Source organism: Mustela lutreola, chromosome 9 (assembly GCF_030435805.1).
Source record: "Mustela lutreola isolate mMusLut2 chromosome 9, mMusLut2.pri, whole genome shotgun sequence".
NCBI classification, from domain to species: Eukaryota; Metazoa; Chordata; class Mammalia; order Carnivora; family Mustelidae; genus Mustela; species Mustela lutreola.
The window spans coordinates 25,001,332-25,016,198 of record NC_081298.1 but is presented as its reverse complement, the minus strand read 5'-3'; the positions used below and the strand labels follow the sequence as shown (position 1 = coordinate 25,016,198).

Below are 14,867 nucleotides of genomic sequence, written 5' to 3'. Positions count from 1 at the left end.
CATTAACGATATATACAACAAATACTCTTGTAGACACAACTGAGATTAAGGAATAAAACCCAGCCCTAGGGCTGAAGGCCCCAGGGCTCCTGCAGGGCTGCAGGGTGGCCTCCCTCCCTCTCTCCCCTTCTCCTCTTACCCCTGGAGAAGACCTCTGGCCTGATTATTTTTCCCTTGCCATTTCTCTATATGTTGTGGTATGTGGCTATTTCTTCTTAATACTAAAAACTGCAGCACATGTTATAAAGTTTCCCGAAAGGTAACCTGCTTACAATGTCTCAATCTTGTTTCTGAGGTCATTTATCTGTATTTAATGAGCAAGACTTTCCATTGACTTTCACCATGGTATTCTAGATGAATCTTCGATAATGTGCATCTATTCAATTTCCATTTTGTGTAATTCTCCGCTACTCCGAACAACGCTGACCTGAACACCCTTGTGCGGGTCTTGTGGTGTTCGTGGGAAATTCTCTGCACATCCACATCACCCTCCACAGGCAAGGGCTCTGCAGAGTGTGGAGCCCCACGCATGGGAGGCAGCAGCAAGGCTCCCAAAAGCCAAGGCTCATCAGCTCAACAGGGCTGGTACCTGTGAACTTCTTCCTGCTACTCTGTTTTCCTTCAATCCAATTAACTTGTTTGCTGAGGTAGGTAAGGTTGACCACCACCCGGATGCAACAGCTTCCCTTCTGAGTTTCTTCCTCAGGCCACTGAGAACAGTGTGATAGGGTAGGACCCCCATGACTTCCCGGCTCTCCAAGCTGGCTCTTGACCCTCTCTCCTTCCCCACCATCTTCTGGGAGTCCACATCCCCCTGCCCTGCTTACCTCCACCCTAATGATAACAATGCTGCAGAAGGATCAGCACTGATGCAGGTGTCCTCTTAGTGTGGGCAGCTTGTCAAAGGTGGTAAGACCTCCCAATGACCCACGAGGGGTAAAGGAGGCCTGGAGAAGAGACTTGCACAGAATCACACAGATGGAGACAAAAGAGTCCAGATCTATCGGCACCACCACCTCTGCACTAGCCACCTCAACCCTATTCTGCACTTAAAATCGGCCTAACTCCTTACTCCTGTCCCCAATGACCCATGCTGCAGGCTCTGTCATGCATTCCTGGACAGGTGCAGAGACTGGGGCCCAGGAAAGAGAAGACCCTGCCTTGGGCCATTTAGACTTATAGGAACAGAGTCTAGATCTTATAAAACCAGGGCTATTGGGCTCGAAAGCTAAACTAAGTCCTTCCATGCCATGCCCAGCCTGCTTTAGAGTAACATACTCAACACCAGGTTGGCCTCAGGTAGGTGCTAATAAATGTTAACTCTTGACAGAAGACAGGTTATCTCTGCAACGGCAGGCTGTCCTGTAGGGGGCAGGGGCAGGGATGGATATATCCAGAAGGCATGACATACAGGACCTATGGGCCTCACAATTCAGAGGTGCTGGTTTTCCAGCTGGGAAGTTTCCTCTGGCTGAATCAGTTGCACAGCCAACAGCAGGATCATGTCTCTTGACCTGTTTTCAGATATGAACACCACCCTGCCCCCAAAGATCCAGAAGAAGCTGATGTGTGAGAAGGTACTTCTGTCTGGTACAATTGGAAAAGTGCTATCCACGGTGACCAACTCCGACCTACTGTCTATATTAGACGTCACTTCAGCCCTCAACTTACCTGGAGGTGATGCTCTTGGTGGCATCCTGGGCAAAGGAAGTGGTGGCCTGACCTCACAGCTCCCACTGCCATCACTCTCAAAAGTCACTGACACCCTCAGTATCGCAGGGGATCTGGGCAGCCTACTACCCACTGGTGCAGAGAAGAATCCTGCAAAAGGACTCGTCGACACCCTTGGTGTTGCAAATCTCCCCCTGCCCCTGAATGATGTGGGCGAACAAGCCGGCAAGCTCACAGAATCCACCCAGGACATGCTGAACAGCGCACTGCCAGCAGGCATTGGAGATGCAGTCACAGGCATGCTGGGAAATATTAACATAGAAGACCTCTTGTTAGGGTAAGTGATTCCTTAATCCTAAGGTCTGGCACAAGAAGAAAGCTGCTGTTTGGGGACACTGAAGTTCAACCTCCTGCAACCTCATGGAAAGGGACAACCACATTTTCATGAAGCAACATTCTAGTTCTATGCTGAAAGGGTGCCCTTTCATTGGGAAATATGTTCATGATTTCTTGAGCTTAAAGAGCAGCGTGGGGAAGAGGGCTAGGGAGTCCCAGAGATGGATGGGTTGGTAAGTTGTTAACTGGCTGCTTCGAGGGTATTTCTCCCGCTGCCCAGGCTGATTTCTGGAGCCAGGACTGACCCATGATATTGTCACTTTGCAGATTAAATGTTCAAGCCGTGACTGTGGAAAACATGACATCAGCCATGACAGGTGGTGGGATCCTTGTCCAAGCCACAACTACTGCTATCATAGGTGGAAAAGGGTGAGTATGTTTTCAAAGCAGTCGACTGGGACAGCACAGACTAGAGACTTAAGATCCAGGGTCCAAGGGTCAGGCAGAGACAACATAGAATAAGGTAGGATGCTTGAGGATGGGATAAATTGGACACCAGGCACAGCTGTCTCTCTCCTCTGCCCCAAAGGACCAAAGCAGGAGAATGACCCCATGGAGCCCCATCCTCAAATAGTGTAAGCACAGCCAGAAATCCAGATTTCCATGTGAAATCTGCACAATTTTACACATGGGCAATGAAGAGAGAAATCTCAGAGAATGACATGTACATTGGTATTACGACTCCAAATAATCTGGAATCTCCGAGGAGAATCAGCGCACTCCACAAACACCACAGTCTGAGGCAGTAATGGGGGACGGAGAGCACTCATCCACCTAGTGGGTACTGAATACACAGCTCCCTACCAGATGTCGTGCTGGGCACATAAGGAGCACTACTGGCGGTCCCTGGCCTCATTGAGCATCAGCATGTAGGGAGAAACAGGTTAACAGTGCAAGCCCAAGGCACACAAGAAGACATGAGAGGGAAAGGTAATCCACACTCAGGAGAAAGCTTCTTGGACTAACACACACAGCACTAAAAACTGAGTAAGCTCCAGCCAGGCACTGGCTGGCACTCTGAACTCCCTGAACTCTTCTGACGACCTCGTCAGAAAAGCAGTCCTGTTTCTGGACTAGGGAACCAGTTTAGACTACCAAAATCAGTTACAAACCTTGCTCAAAGTCACGCAGCTGACAGAGTTTGAACCTAGGCATTGTGTCTCCAGAACCCACATTTGTAACTAGTACAGTTAGCAGTATCAGGAGAACCATTTGTCTTCTCCAGAACATCCGGCGTTAATGAGACCTGGCTCTGGTAAATGGTGGGTTTTTCTTATGCTGTCACCTACGCAATAGACAGCTGGGGATGCTGGGCACAGAAGTGTAGCCTGTAATGTGCATCTTGCTACAAGCAGGCCTGGGGCCACCAACAAAAGAAAGACCTCTTGAAGGCTGGTGAGAAGAGTGACTTTCTCAGTGTTTACTGAATGCCTCCTGTCACCTTTGCGAGGTGGGGATCCTGGTGATCCAGCCCATGTGATGGGGGGACTATCGACTGATGATCAGTAGACGTCTTTATTTCTTACGATCACTTCTTTTATACCTTCCACAAGATCCGATTACAAACAGGATATAGATTTCTGTGCAAGGCACGGGCTACATGTAAGATGTGATTTACAAGCAGGCAATCAAGTGAGACAAGTGAAAAACAATGATTATCTCTTAGCTTTAAATGAGAATATCTCTTAGCTTTAAATGACAGGAGCAAGTTAAGGATTCTCCACACTTATCAGATCTATCTTAAAGGAGGATGTGAAAACACTCCAGAGATCCTCCCATGTTTATTCCGGGCATTGACCCAGGAAGACTCTTGCCCTCCACCTCCTGGAGTTTTCTCACAGGATTCGACAGGACCCCAGTCACGTTGGCGAGGATCTGGGTTGTGTTCCAACAACCTCCCATGAGCCAAGTTCTGAATCCTGTGTAGAGGAGGAAGGCCAACCTTGAGGCATCCTCACTGGAAAGCACCAAACTTTCCCTCTCTCAATTAATCTAGACAAACACACGAGGCTGACTCCCCAAATGCCTATTGGATGGCCTGAGGGACATCCTGGAGCCAGGTCTGGTTTGACCTGCATCTTACTCTCCACAGCCTAGCGGGACCTGTAGTCAGCATACTGGGATTTCAAGTACATGGGGAAGTAACCCTGAAAATTGGTCTTTCCACGAACAACACCCAGTGTGTCAACCTGCAAGTCCAGGACAAGGACATCAAGGTCACCAAAGTGTCTCTTCAGATAGTGGATACGTACGTAAGACCATTTTTCTCATTTTCTAGAACAGTGTGTGCCAGAATGTCCTCACTAATGCCACCCTTAGAGATAAATTTGGCCAATCCAATGGTTTGAATGATCTGTAAATGGAGGCTCAGAGAGGGGTCTCTGTTTGGGAACAGCCCCCCACTGTTTGAAAACCGTCTTCTCTCACTCTGCCTATACTATGCTAGGCAACTCTTTGTATTTTGTTCTTTTGCATAAGCAATACATCTACTTAGATCAAAATTCAAAAGATACGAAAAGCCATGTGAAAAGTCTTCCTCCCTCCCATTGATGCCAACTGGCTAATTATCCTTCTTGGAAAGAACCAATGAATCTAGTCTCTTCTGCTGGCTTTCAGCAATATTATATATGTGTAGCTGTGTGTATGTGTACACACACTAAAAGGGGCAGATATTTTATACACCTTTCTGGACTCTGGATTGTTTCACTTTAAAAAAAAGAGCTTGGAATCTGTTGCATCCATATATAGCTTCTTCATTTTTTACGGCCTAGCATTCCATTATGAAGGGCACGCAATTTAACAGTCCTTTATTAAAGAAGCGTTGTATTTTTCAGTTATTAGCTTTTATATCCAACTCCAACTAGTAAGGTCCCAGGCAAGTCTGTTCACTATCAATGGGTATCTGAAGAATAAATCCCTCTGCATGGGATTGCTGGGTCCGATGTCAGGCATTGGCAGTCTTCCCAGGTATCGCTGCATCTTCCTTAATGACTGAAACTGTAGACAAAAGGTTCAGGTGCTTGTACAAATTAGGAAGCAGGACATCATGCAGCTGTTTCATCCATAGATGTGTTTTTTCCCAATGTCTGGGCAAAATCTAGAAATGCAAGAGTCACATGGTTCTCCACATCTTTCCCAGGCTCACAGGTACTTTGTCAGGGGCCGTCCCTGTGCCTCTCCCTTTGGACAACATCATTTCTCAATTGTTGACAGTCGCTGTGGAAGAAAATGTAAGTCCTAAGAAAGAGGAGAGCACCACCTCAGAGGGCTAGGTCACTGGGAGAAAGACAGGGAGGAGCCCTTTCCTTGGATGTAGCCTGATGCTGGGAGAGACTCAAGAAGGAGATAATCAGTCAGTCCTTCTGGCCCCAAAGACCCAGCAGCAGGACAGGATAATGCCTCTGACCGGGAGAAGGAGAAGATGAGTTCTGTCAAAGAGAAGTCCAAGAAATAGGACTGGAAGAAGGGAAGGAGGATGGGGAGGAGGGAGAGAGAGCCGGGCTGAGGGGAACAGGCCTGCTGCACTTCCTTGGCAAGGCTAACTGGTGGTGATTTCACAGTTTCAAGAATCGGAATCGTGTGACATTGAGTTCAGTGATTTCAACGAATGCAAGAACTGTGAGTACAAATTCCAGACCTCCCTGAGGCTCATGGGTCAATGGAGGGCCCCTCTGGGATCCCACCAGATGACAGAGCAGAGAGTATGGGGCTGTGAGCTACAATACCACGTACCTCCAAGCATTCCAACCTCAGCACCCTCGTGGCAGAAAATGTGGCAACCTACAGGCTTCTCTGAATCACTGTGACTCATTCTCTAAGATAGAGCAGGGCAAAGAAACCCTTAGAAGTCTCTTTGTTAACCCTACCGCCCAAGTGGTTTGCGAAGTGCACATGTGTATAGAGTTAGAGCAAGGAGCATTCCCAGTCCTCACGCCAGGGAAGCTGAGAAGCAAAAATTCCCTCCAATGTCCCCCAATATATCTGGGAGACAGGAATGAGAGGACATAGTGGGACAGTGGCTGCCAACACAGTCCAAGCAGGAAACTGGTAACATTTCCCAAGTCCCAGAGTAGATGAAACTGGGGCCTGGGCAACAAGCCTTTTCCTCTCACTTGAGGTTTTGGCACAACAAGAATAGGGCCAAGCCCTTGTGTTGTCTTCCTCCCTGAAGCCTCCTCCCAGAAATGTGGAAAAGCCAGTAGGGTACCAGCTTCCTGCCTGGGAGCAAGAAAGCAAGAGTTGTCCACACTGATCCCCCACCTGGAGGGCGGAGCCACCAAGAGCCCGGGGGTAGCAGGGGTCACTCTATATACTCTCTTTCCTCTCACCCGCAGCTACTGGCTTGTTCAAGTACGAAGTTAAAAGCTCCAGGATTTCCATTCGAGGTCTTTCTATCTCCTACTGTGTAAGTGTTCTTTATGCTTACAACAGAGACATCCCTGAACTCATGAAATATATGCTACTTAAAGAACCCTTAAATAGGGGAATTCACCTGAACAGTGAGGTTCTGTGGCTTCTCTTAGACAATCAAAAGCCTGGGGGGCCCAAGTTGGACTACATCAGAGCAGTGCTTCCTCCTTTATAAGAGGTTCTGACTCTCCAGTCTCCACAAACCCCACAAGTTCCCACAGGCCCCTAACACGGAGGCTGGATAGGTCTCCTGCTGTCCTCATTCTCATCCACTGCAGTGCTCACAGGGGGCCACGTCACTCCTCGAAATCTCAGCTGGAACTGTTAGTCACACATAATGACACGCATTTTTCTGCCTTTCTTTCTCTAGGCTAAAGCCCTCTTTAACAGTGGTATAGTCCCTGTGCTTGGAGGTCCCCTGCCACCAGATCCTAAAAATGCCAACATTTCCTTAACCCTGTCTTCTAAGTTTCTCAAAGAAATTGTTGCTCAAAGTGCCAAGCAGAGCTCTGTCAAGGTAAGCACCATCTACATGGCTCTGGGCACCATTCTCCTCTTTGTGTAAGCCTAGTCTGTCAAACCCTGAGAGAAGGTAAAAAGGAAGTGGGTTCTAGAACATTCCTCCAGCGATCAATATGAGGAAATGCCGTGGGATGCAGATTTTCCCTTAATGATCATGTAAATGGATCCTTTTTTTTTTTAAAGATTTTATTTATTTATTTGTCAGAGAGAGCGAGCGAGAGCGAGCACAGGCAGACAGAGTGGCAGGCAGAGGCAGAGGGAGAAGCAGGTTCCCCGCCAAGCAAGGAGCCCGATGTGGGACTAGATCCCAGGATGCTGGGATCATGACCTGAGCCGAAGGCAGCCTCTTAACCAACTGAGCCACCCAGGCGTCCCTAAATGGGTCTTTGTTAACACTGACAGAGAGCAGAGAGCAGGGACATGGAGAACAAAGGTTTTCTGAGTGCCTGCTTTTTGCCAAGGACAAAGCCAGGTGCCTTCTTTACATAATGAATGTCCTCGCATTCTCACAATAGTACTAGGAGGTTGGGGTTCTTATCCCCATTATACAGAGAACCAAAGCGAGAGAAGTCATTGACCCACAGCCACAGTATGAACTAGGGAGTGGGTTTATCCACATGGGAGGTAGTCATTTGCTTCTGGCCCCGAAAGTGAGAAAAGAGGCAGTAATACAAGGATATGATCATCACTGAGTACTTTCTATGGGCCGGGCTCAGTTTCAGCAATGTACGTGGTTTCCTTAATAGTGTCCCAACATGATCAAGTACAGAGCAGTCTGTCACAAGAGCACAGAAAGAAATGGTTTTTTTAAGTTGCTTGAAGGGTAACAGAAAAGCAAAATTTTACATGTTAAATGCCCTCCTGTCCTTCTGAGAAAGGAAATGACCTATAGGAAAATATCTGGAATTAGACCCACTAGGTGAGCGACTCGTACTAGAGGGCCAATAAATATTGAGTAAATGAACTGAGTGATGCCCAAGTATCTCACTAGGCAACATTCTGCAGTCCTTCTTCCTCTCCATATTTTAAATGATGACTTCTTTACAACAGATGAATAACCTGGCTGCAAGCATCTCCAAAATAGTCTACTCCTTCCAGTCAGGCAACCAAATCCAAGCCACCTACTGGGTCACTGTGGAAAAGGATGGTGAGAGTTTTGCTACTGGGAAAACGGTAAGTACTGAGTAATGAATCAGGATTGAGCTGAGGAGGAACTAACAGGAACGAAGGTTACATGGAAAGAAGAATGGTCTGGATAGTAAGGGGAGCCAGCATCAAATCCCTGCAGGCCCAAGTGCGTGGGTGTCCCTAAGACAAGGGAGGCTGGTGGGCTCAGCCACCAGGGCAGAAGAGATAAATAGGTTGTCTCCTGAGACCAGATAGTTTCCGCTCTGGTCCTTCCCTATGATCTTGCTGGTCATATCACAATGGGATATGTTTGCGGATTGGCCAGGTCAAGATATTATTTTTAACTCACGTTTGTTTTATATGAATGCAGACCTTGATCCTCTCCCATGACTGCAAGATTTTGAAAGACAAACTGATACCAGACATCAAGGTTAAGAGGTACTGTCTGTAACTACAAAATCCTGTCATTTGTCAGCATAGAAACAAATTATCAAGAACACAACTGAGGGCGCCTGGGTGGCTCAATGGGTTAAAGCCTCTACCTTCGGCTCAGGTTGTGATCCCAGGGTCCTGGGATCGAGCCCTACATCGGGCTCTCTGCTCAGCAGGGAACCTGCTTCCCCCTCTCTCTGCCTGCCTCTCTGCCTACTTGTGATCTCTGTCTGTCAAATAAATAAATAAAATCTTAAAAAAAAAAAAAAAACTTAAAAAAAATGAACACAACTGAAATCACATGCATAATTATAGGAAAATCAAAATGGAGCTTTACTCACCTTAAAATTCATTTCTCCTCTGGATCTGACATCTTATAAGTGGCTTTGAGAAGTGACTTAATACCTAAACTCTAGAATTGGTTAATATTTTTTATGTGAAAATAATTTTTCCTTGTACTGTTTCCTGACAGCTCTGAACACTCGGTGACACCCCCTGAGGATGTAAGTGGACTCAATTTCCAAAATATCTATATGTGAGAAATTACTTTAGGACCAGATGCTCAGTGACACAGGGACTCTGGAAGGAAAAGGTCACACAGACTAGATCACACATGCAATGTGGAATAGCACTATAGGTTCCAAACCTAAGCCCTCTCCGGAGAGTTCTTAAAACTAGTTCCTAAAGCCCATTATTGGAGTCCCACATTCAGTCAGTGACCCCAGGAAGTCCTAAATCCACGCTTTTTTAGTGTCCTGGGTAATTCTGATATACAAGGAAGTTCTAGGGTCCATTGGAAGGATGAAAAGGTAATCTAAATTCTAATCTTGCATGGGCTCATGGGCGCTGCTCAAAAATATACCCAGCCTCCCACGGTCTCACCCTTCCCATCAGTGGTTCTCAACCCATGTTCTATGGAATGAGCACATGGATCACCAGATGAGAGCCTGGGAAGTGGGGAAATGGGGAAAGTGAGGGTAGGGCCCAGCAAGTGGGCTCCAGGAAATTCACAGGAGGTTCCCCAACCACACCCCTCTTTAAGATACTTGGTCTTACACATGTTCATGCCATTATTCAACAAATGTTTAGTGAGCACCACTATGTGCCCAGCTCTAGGATACAACAATGATGAGATCCCTGACTCTGAGAGTGACTCTCAAGTTTAAGTGGTAAGACAGAGACAAATTAAAATCATTAATGAATCAGGTAAATCTTGAAGAGTCTAGTAGCCATACACTAGAGGCATATAGACTGGGCACCCAGAAGTGAACAACCTTATGGCTATGGGTGACTACAGGTGCTGTTCTTGTGTCAGCCCTGAGATAAAGAAGAGTCAGTTGAGAGACAGACTCTGGGAGTGTCGCAAGCCCAGTGATCCTTCATCTCATCTTTACTGCTGGGCAGCTGTGTAGACATGCCAGGCTCTGCGCAGGAGAAGGACTGTGGAAGGCATGGTCTCTAACTTTGTATAACTATCCACCTGACAGAAGGCACAATATTTATGCAGAAAGTTGTCGATTTAACATGAAGATGACAGAGTAAAGACCACCAACTAGGAGGCAGACAGTGAGTTCCCTGAGATGATGTCTGAACTTAGCCTTGAAGGAGGAGCGGTTTACTACTTTGGTACCCAAAGTGGGTACCAGGCAGAGGAAACAGGATGCATCAAAAGTAGGCATCACGGCATCATAGGCCTTTTGAAGAGGGAAAAGTTAAGTAGAATGTCAGCAGAGAGAAGCAAATCTTGGAGATCCTAGGAGGGGATACAGAGGAGGCAGGCTCAGCAACAACCAGGCCTTTCCAATACTGAATTCAGTATCTGTCTTGAGAATATGCTGCACCGCTATGACTACAGCACTGTTTGGAACATAACAGGAACCCAATAAACATTTGTTCAAAGAGCCACCTAAGGCATCAAAACCTACTGAAAGGCTTAGCAAAACCCCTAAGGCAGAAGAGGCCCAAGGGATTGACCGAGTTCCACCTCTCCACCTAGTCTTGTTCAGTAATAGACTTCTACTGAACCCACATGTCAGAGGCACCCAAGATACACTGAAAAAATGCTCTTCCCATCTCTTCCAGGAGGATGAGGTACAAGATGTAATGCCCGTGGTTCTGAAGAAATTTTTATCTGCCGTTAACGGTATGTGGAATTAGTAATGTAAACACTTAGAAGAGTCATAAGGGACAAGCCTGTGAAACCACGCTACAGAATGTTCTATGGCACTGAGCACAGTATCTATCAATCACCATCCAGATTGAAAATCACTTCTTGTTTTCAGATAGGGACTTCAGAATCTTGAGATGCCAGAACATGAAAATTAAATCTAAATGCCTCTTCTATAGGTCCTAATGAAATCTTGCCCACTAGGGGGTCTTCAGGACCAACATCATCATACCACTTAGAGGAAACATGGACCTGGATCACCTAGTCACAGAGATGCTGGAGTCTGAGACACTTGAGACTGAGATCATGAACTTCACAACCATCCAGAGATGATGGTACAGAATACCACCTGTTCATACTTGTGATGAACTCTAGAGGGGTTCAAAATATTGCAAATAACACCAAAATAGTAGGGTCTTTTAGTCTTCTTAAGTTAGTGAAGGCAGACATGCTTACATGTCTCTAAATACTGATTCTCTGTACACAGAATACCCACCAGGTTTCCAGTTATTTCTAGGGTCATTTCTGATCCTTGCAAACCTACCCATACACACACAGAAGATTAAGAGAGTCTATGTCTAAAACCTGTCCATTGAATGGGCATGGGAACAAGTTCTCCTAGAGCTGTACACTGACCAGAGATCCTGCCAGTTGATTGTGGCTAAAATAACCCAACGAGATCATTGTTTTTTTTCAACTCATATCATAAAATTCTTCTTTATTTTAGAAATGACAAGTATGTGGAATGTGCCACCAGGAATAACCTCAAATCCTCTAACCAAAGCCAAGGTTGAAGTACTTAAATCGGTAAGAGAGAAATATAAGTATTTCCCTTTTGCACTAAGGCCTACTCTGTACTTCAACCTTCACAGGAATACGAATGGGGCCAGTGGGCCTCAGCCTCAGTCTGTTCCAGGCTGCCTTATCAGCTCCAACCAAACTCCCCACTCTTTCCTAGGTGGATTCATTGCCTACTGTCCCTTTAGTCACAGGTCCTAAAACTGAGACACTCTTGGTTATATGCAGGCAAATAATCTATCCATCCCCATGAGGACTCTCATACTTTTCTGACTATGCCTCAGTCCCTTCTTTGGAAAGACTCCTACCACATATCCCTGACTCATCCACACTATTACCTTCTGTATGCTAGAGCCTTTCACTCTTTGCCTCCCCGACTCTCATTTTCCTCCTTCTTCCTATCTATCTAACCTTAAAACCAGAGAAAATTTCAAAGAGAACCTGCTTCCTAAGAAACAGGTAAACGAATGGGATTTTTATTTAAATTTGTCACCAGGAAAACAGTAAATGATGAGGGTGGAACAAGAGAAGATATCCGAGAGAGCAAATAAGTTCAGCCTGTCCATCACCCTTAGATGTTCCATTCTTGATAAACATGCTTATCAAGTATGTATCCCAAATGGGAAAATAACTTCTTTCATTTTGGCTCAAATCTCAGAAGTTGTATATTCATGTTTTTACTTAACTCCCAAATTTCCCTGGATCTGTGGCCAAATCAACTACCAGAGTACAGAGCAGAGTAAATCAGCATTTACCTCAGTGTTGGTTTTCTGCCTCCTGCTCTTACCTGCACCTGTACTCCATGGCTCTGAGTGGCCTTCGACATATCAGTTAGCCTCCCAAAGTCAGCCTTGAGTCAAGGGATGGGATCAGATGAACATCAACTGTGTTCCAGCTACAAATGATAGCCTAACCAGAACTGGCTTATGCAACAACAATAAAATTATAGGCAATGAACATCCAGGGATGAGACTAGCTTCAGCAGTGGCCTGAATCAGGGCCTAAATAATGATACCAGAATCCATCTCTTGGCTCTACTGTTTCTAGGTGGGGTGTACTTTGGCTGTACATGGAGGTCTCTACCTACTGAGAGCTTCACTCTCCATATCTTTCTGGAATAGTTCAAACAACAATCACCCAGAAATAACCTCGGGGACTCCCATTAACCTGACTTGTTCCTTCCTTGAAGCAAGCACTGTGGGCGGGGGGATAGACTGCACTGGCTAGCTCAGTCCATGCCTATAGTCAGCTTATGTATTTGAGTATAATTAGTTGTCTTTCATCTCCTCACAGAACGATCTTCAGGCAGCAAACTAAACCCAGCATACCTGATGCCAGAGAATTTTCCAGAATGAAAGCATTCTAAAACTTCTCTAAGAAATATTGAGCCAAGGACATCCTTATCATTAAAGAGCCAAGTAGAATAGTGTTCTGAACATGCCAACTATTTTTCGGAATCTCACCAACATTATCTTGAATTAACAAGTGCAACAAAAGCAAGAATCCAGCAATTTTTGGCATTCTGTAATCACTTCTTTAATAATTAACCTGTTTTCATGCAAAAAAAAAAAAAGACTCCTTTGTCTTCAATTCATAGAAACAGGAATTTCATCTTGTGTTTATGACTAGTAAAAGCACTATTTATTAGGGACATAAAAATTAATAGTATGAATGATGAGGCAACAAACCCAGGGTTAATTTATCTTGTGCACTGCGGGACAATCTTGACAATGATTAAGACTTTTCAGGGCACCTGGGTGGCTCAGCTGTTAAGCTTCTACCTTTAGCATATGTCAGGATACCAGGGTCTTGGGTTTGAGCCACATCAGACTCCCCACTCAGCAAGGAGCCTGTTTCTCCCTTACTCCTGCTGCCTGCCGCTCCCCCTATTAGTGCGCTCTCTCTGTCAAACAAATAAATAAAATCTTAAAAAAAAAAAAAAAAAAAAGACTTTTCTACCCCTCTTTCCTTTCCTCTCCAATTCCAAGTGCTTTCTTTTTTTTTTTTTTCCCAAGATTTTATTTATTTATTTGACAGAGATCACAAGAAGTCAGACAGGCAGGCAAAGAGAGAAGCAGGGGGAAGCAGGTTCCCAGCTGAGCAGAGAGCCCGATGCGGGGCTCGATCCCAGCACCCTGAGATCATGACCTGAGCCAAAGGCAGAGGCTTAACCCACTGAGCCACCCAGGTGCCCTCCAAGTGCTTTCTTTTTTGCCCCTTAGGCCAACATGAAAATCACACAGGGGATAGAATCCAACCTCCTCCTAAACAATGAGGGGCAGAGTCCAAATGCTAAAAGCTGGTTGGAAAAGAGCACAGGAGAGCCTGGCAATTCGATGAATAGGCTACCAAATAATCTGGGTTCCAGCTTAGGAATTACAGAACATGCCAAGTGGCCAGAGGAGGAAAGCTAAGCCAAGCAGTCAGGAGACCAATATATACAAAGAGCCCCAGAAAAGTATGCAACAGGGATACTGAGAAACACAACTATGATCTCTACATCAGGCAAAGACTCTATGCCTTGTGCCCAATGTCTGTTCTGGAACCAAAAGAATTCAGATTGTCGGGGCGCCTGGGTGGCTCAGTGGGTTAAGCCACTGCCTTCAGCTCGGGTCATGATCTCAGGGTCCTGGGATCGAGTCCCGCATGGGGCTCTCTGCTCAGCAGGGAGCCTGCTTCCCTCTCTCTCTCTGTCTGCCTCTCCGTCTACTTGTGGTTTCTCTCTGTCAAATAAATAAATAAAATCTTAAAAAAAAAAAGAAGAATTCAGATTGTTCTGAATTCTTCCCCTACCAGGAAGGGGAAGAAGAGCCAGATACTGGGCCTGCCTCACAGCAAGGGGCAGCACCCTATAAAATAAAGGCCAAATCACACTATTACCTTCAGCCTCTTGTCCAAACTTAGGTCTTAATTTCTCCCCAGGCTATACCTCCCATAGTCAATTCCAGCTCAGTAAATGGCAATACAATTCACTCAGGTTCCCTAGCCAGACGTAGAATCATTCTTGATTCCTTTCTTCACCAACAGACCAAGTCCTTTTGATTCCACCTCAAGAACACCTCGCCCATCTGTTTGCTTCTCTCTCACCATGCCAGTCCAAGTCATCATCATCACTTACCAGGGCAACTGGTCCCCCTGCTTCTGCCCTTCCCACCTACCATCTAGTCTCTACCTGGCAGCCAGAGTGCTCTCAATAAAACACATGCTCCTACTTAAAAACCTTTCCATCACTGTGAGCATATGGAGAAATTGGAACCCTCATGCATTGCTAGTGGGAAGGTGAAAATGGTCCAGTCTCTGTGGAAAACAGATTGGCTGTCCCTCAGAAGGTTGAAACACAAAA

The 14,867-nt window shown here is 45.8% G+C and overlaps 1 protein-coding gene across 1 annotated transcript; it reads left to right on the top strand.

Moving 5' to 3' along the window:
• The first annotated feature begins 5,568 nt into the window (after positions 1-5,568).
• LOC131808067 (vomeromodulin-like) lies at positions 5,569-13,066 on the top strand. Its single transcript, XM_059133975.1, has 9 exons — positions 5,569-5,685; positions 6,402-6,472; positions 6,848-6,994; positions 8,050-8,172; positions 8,498-8,565; positions 9,032-9,062; positions 10,642-10,702; positions 11,454-11,533; positions 12,818-13,066. The coding sequence occupies exons 4-9, from the start codon at positions 8,050-8,052 to the stop codon at positions 12,839-12,841; spliced, it is 387 nt and encodes a 128-aa protein (XP_058989958.1). The 5' UTR covers positions 5,569-5,685; positions 6,402-6,472; positions 6,848-6,994; the 3' UTR covers positions 12,842-13,066.
• The last annotated feature ends 1,801 nt before the right edge of the window (positions 13,067-14,867 follow it).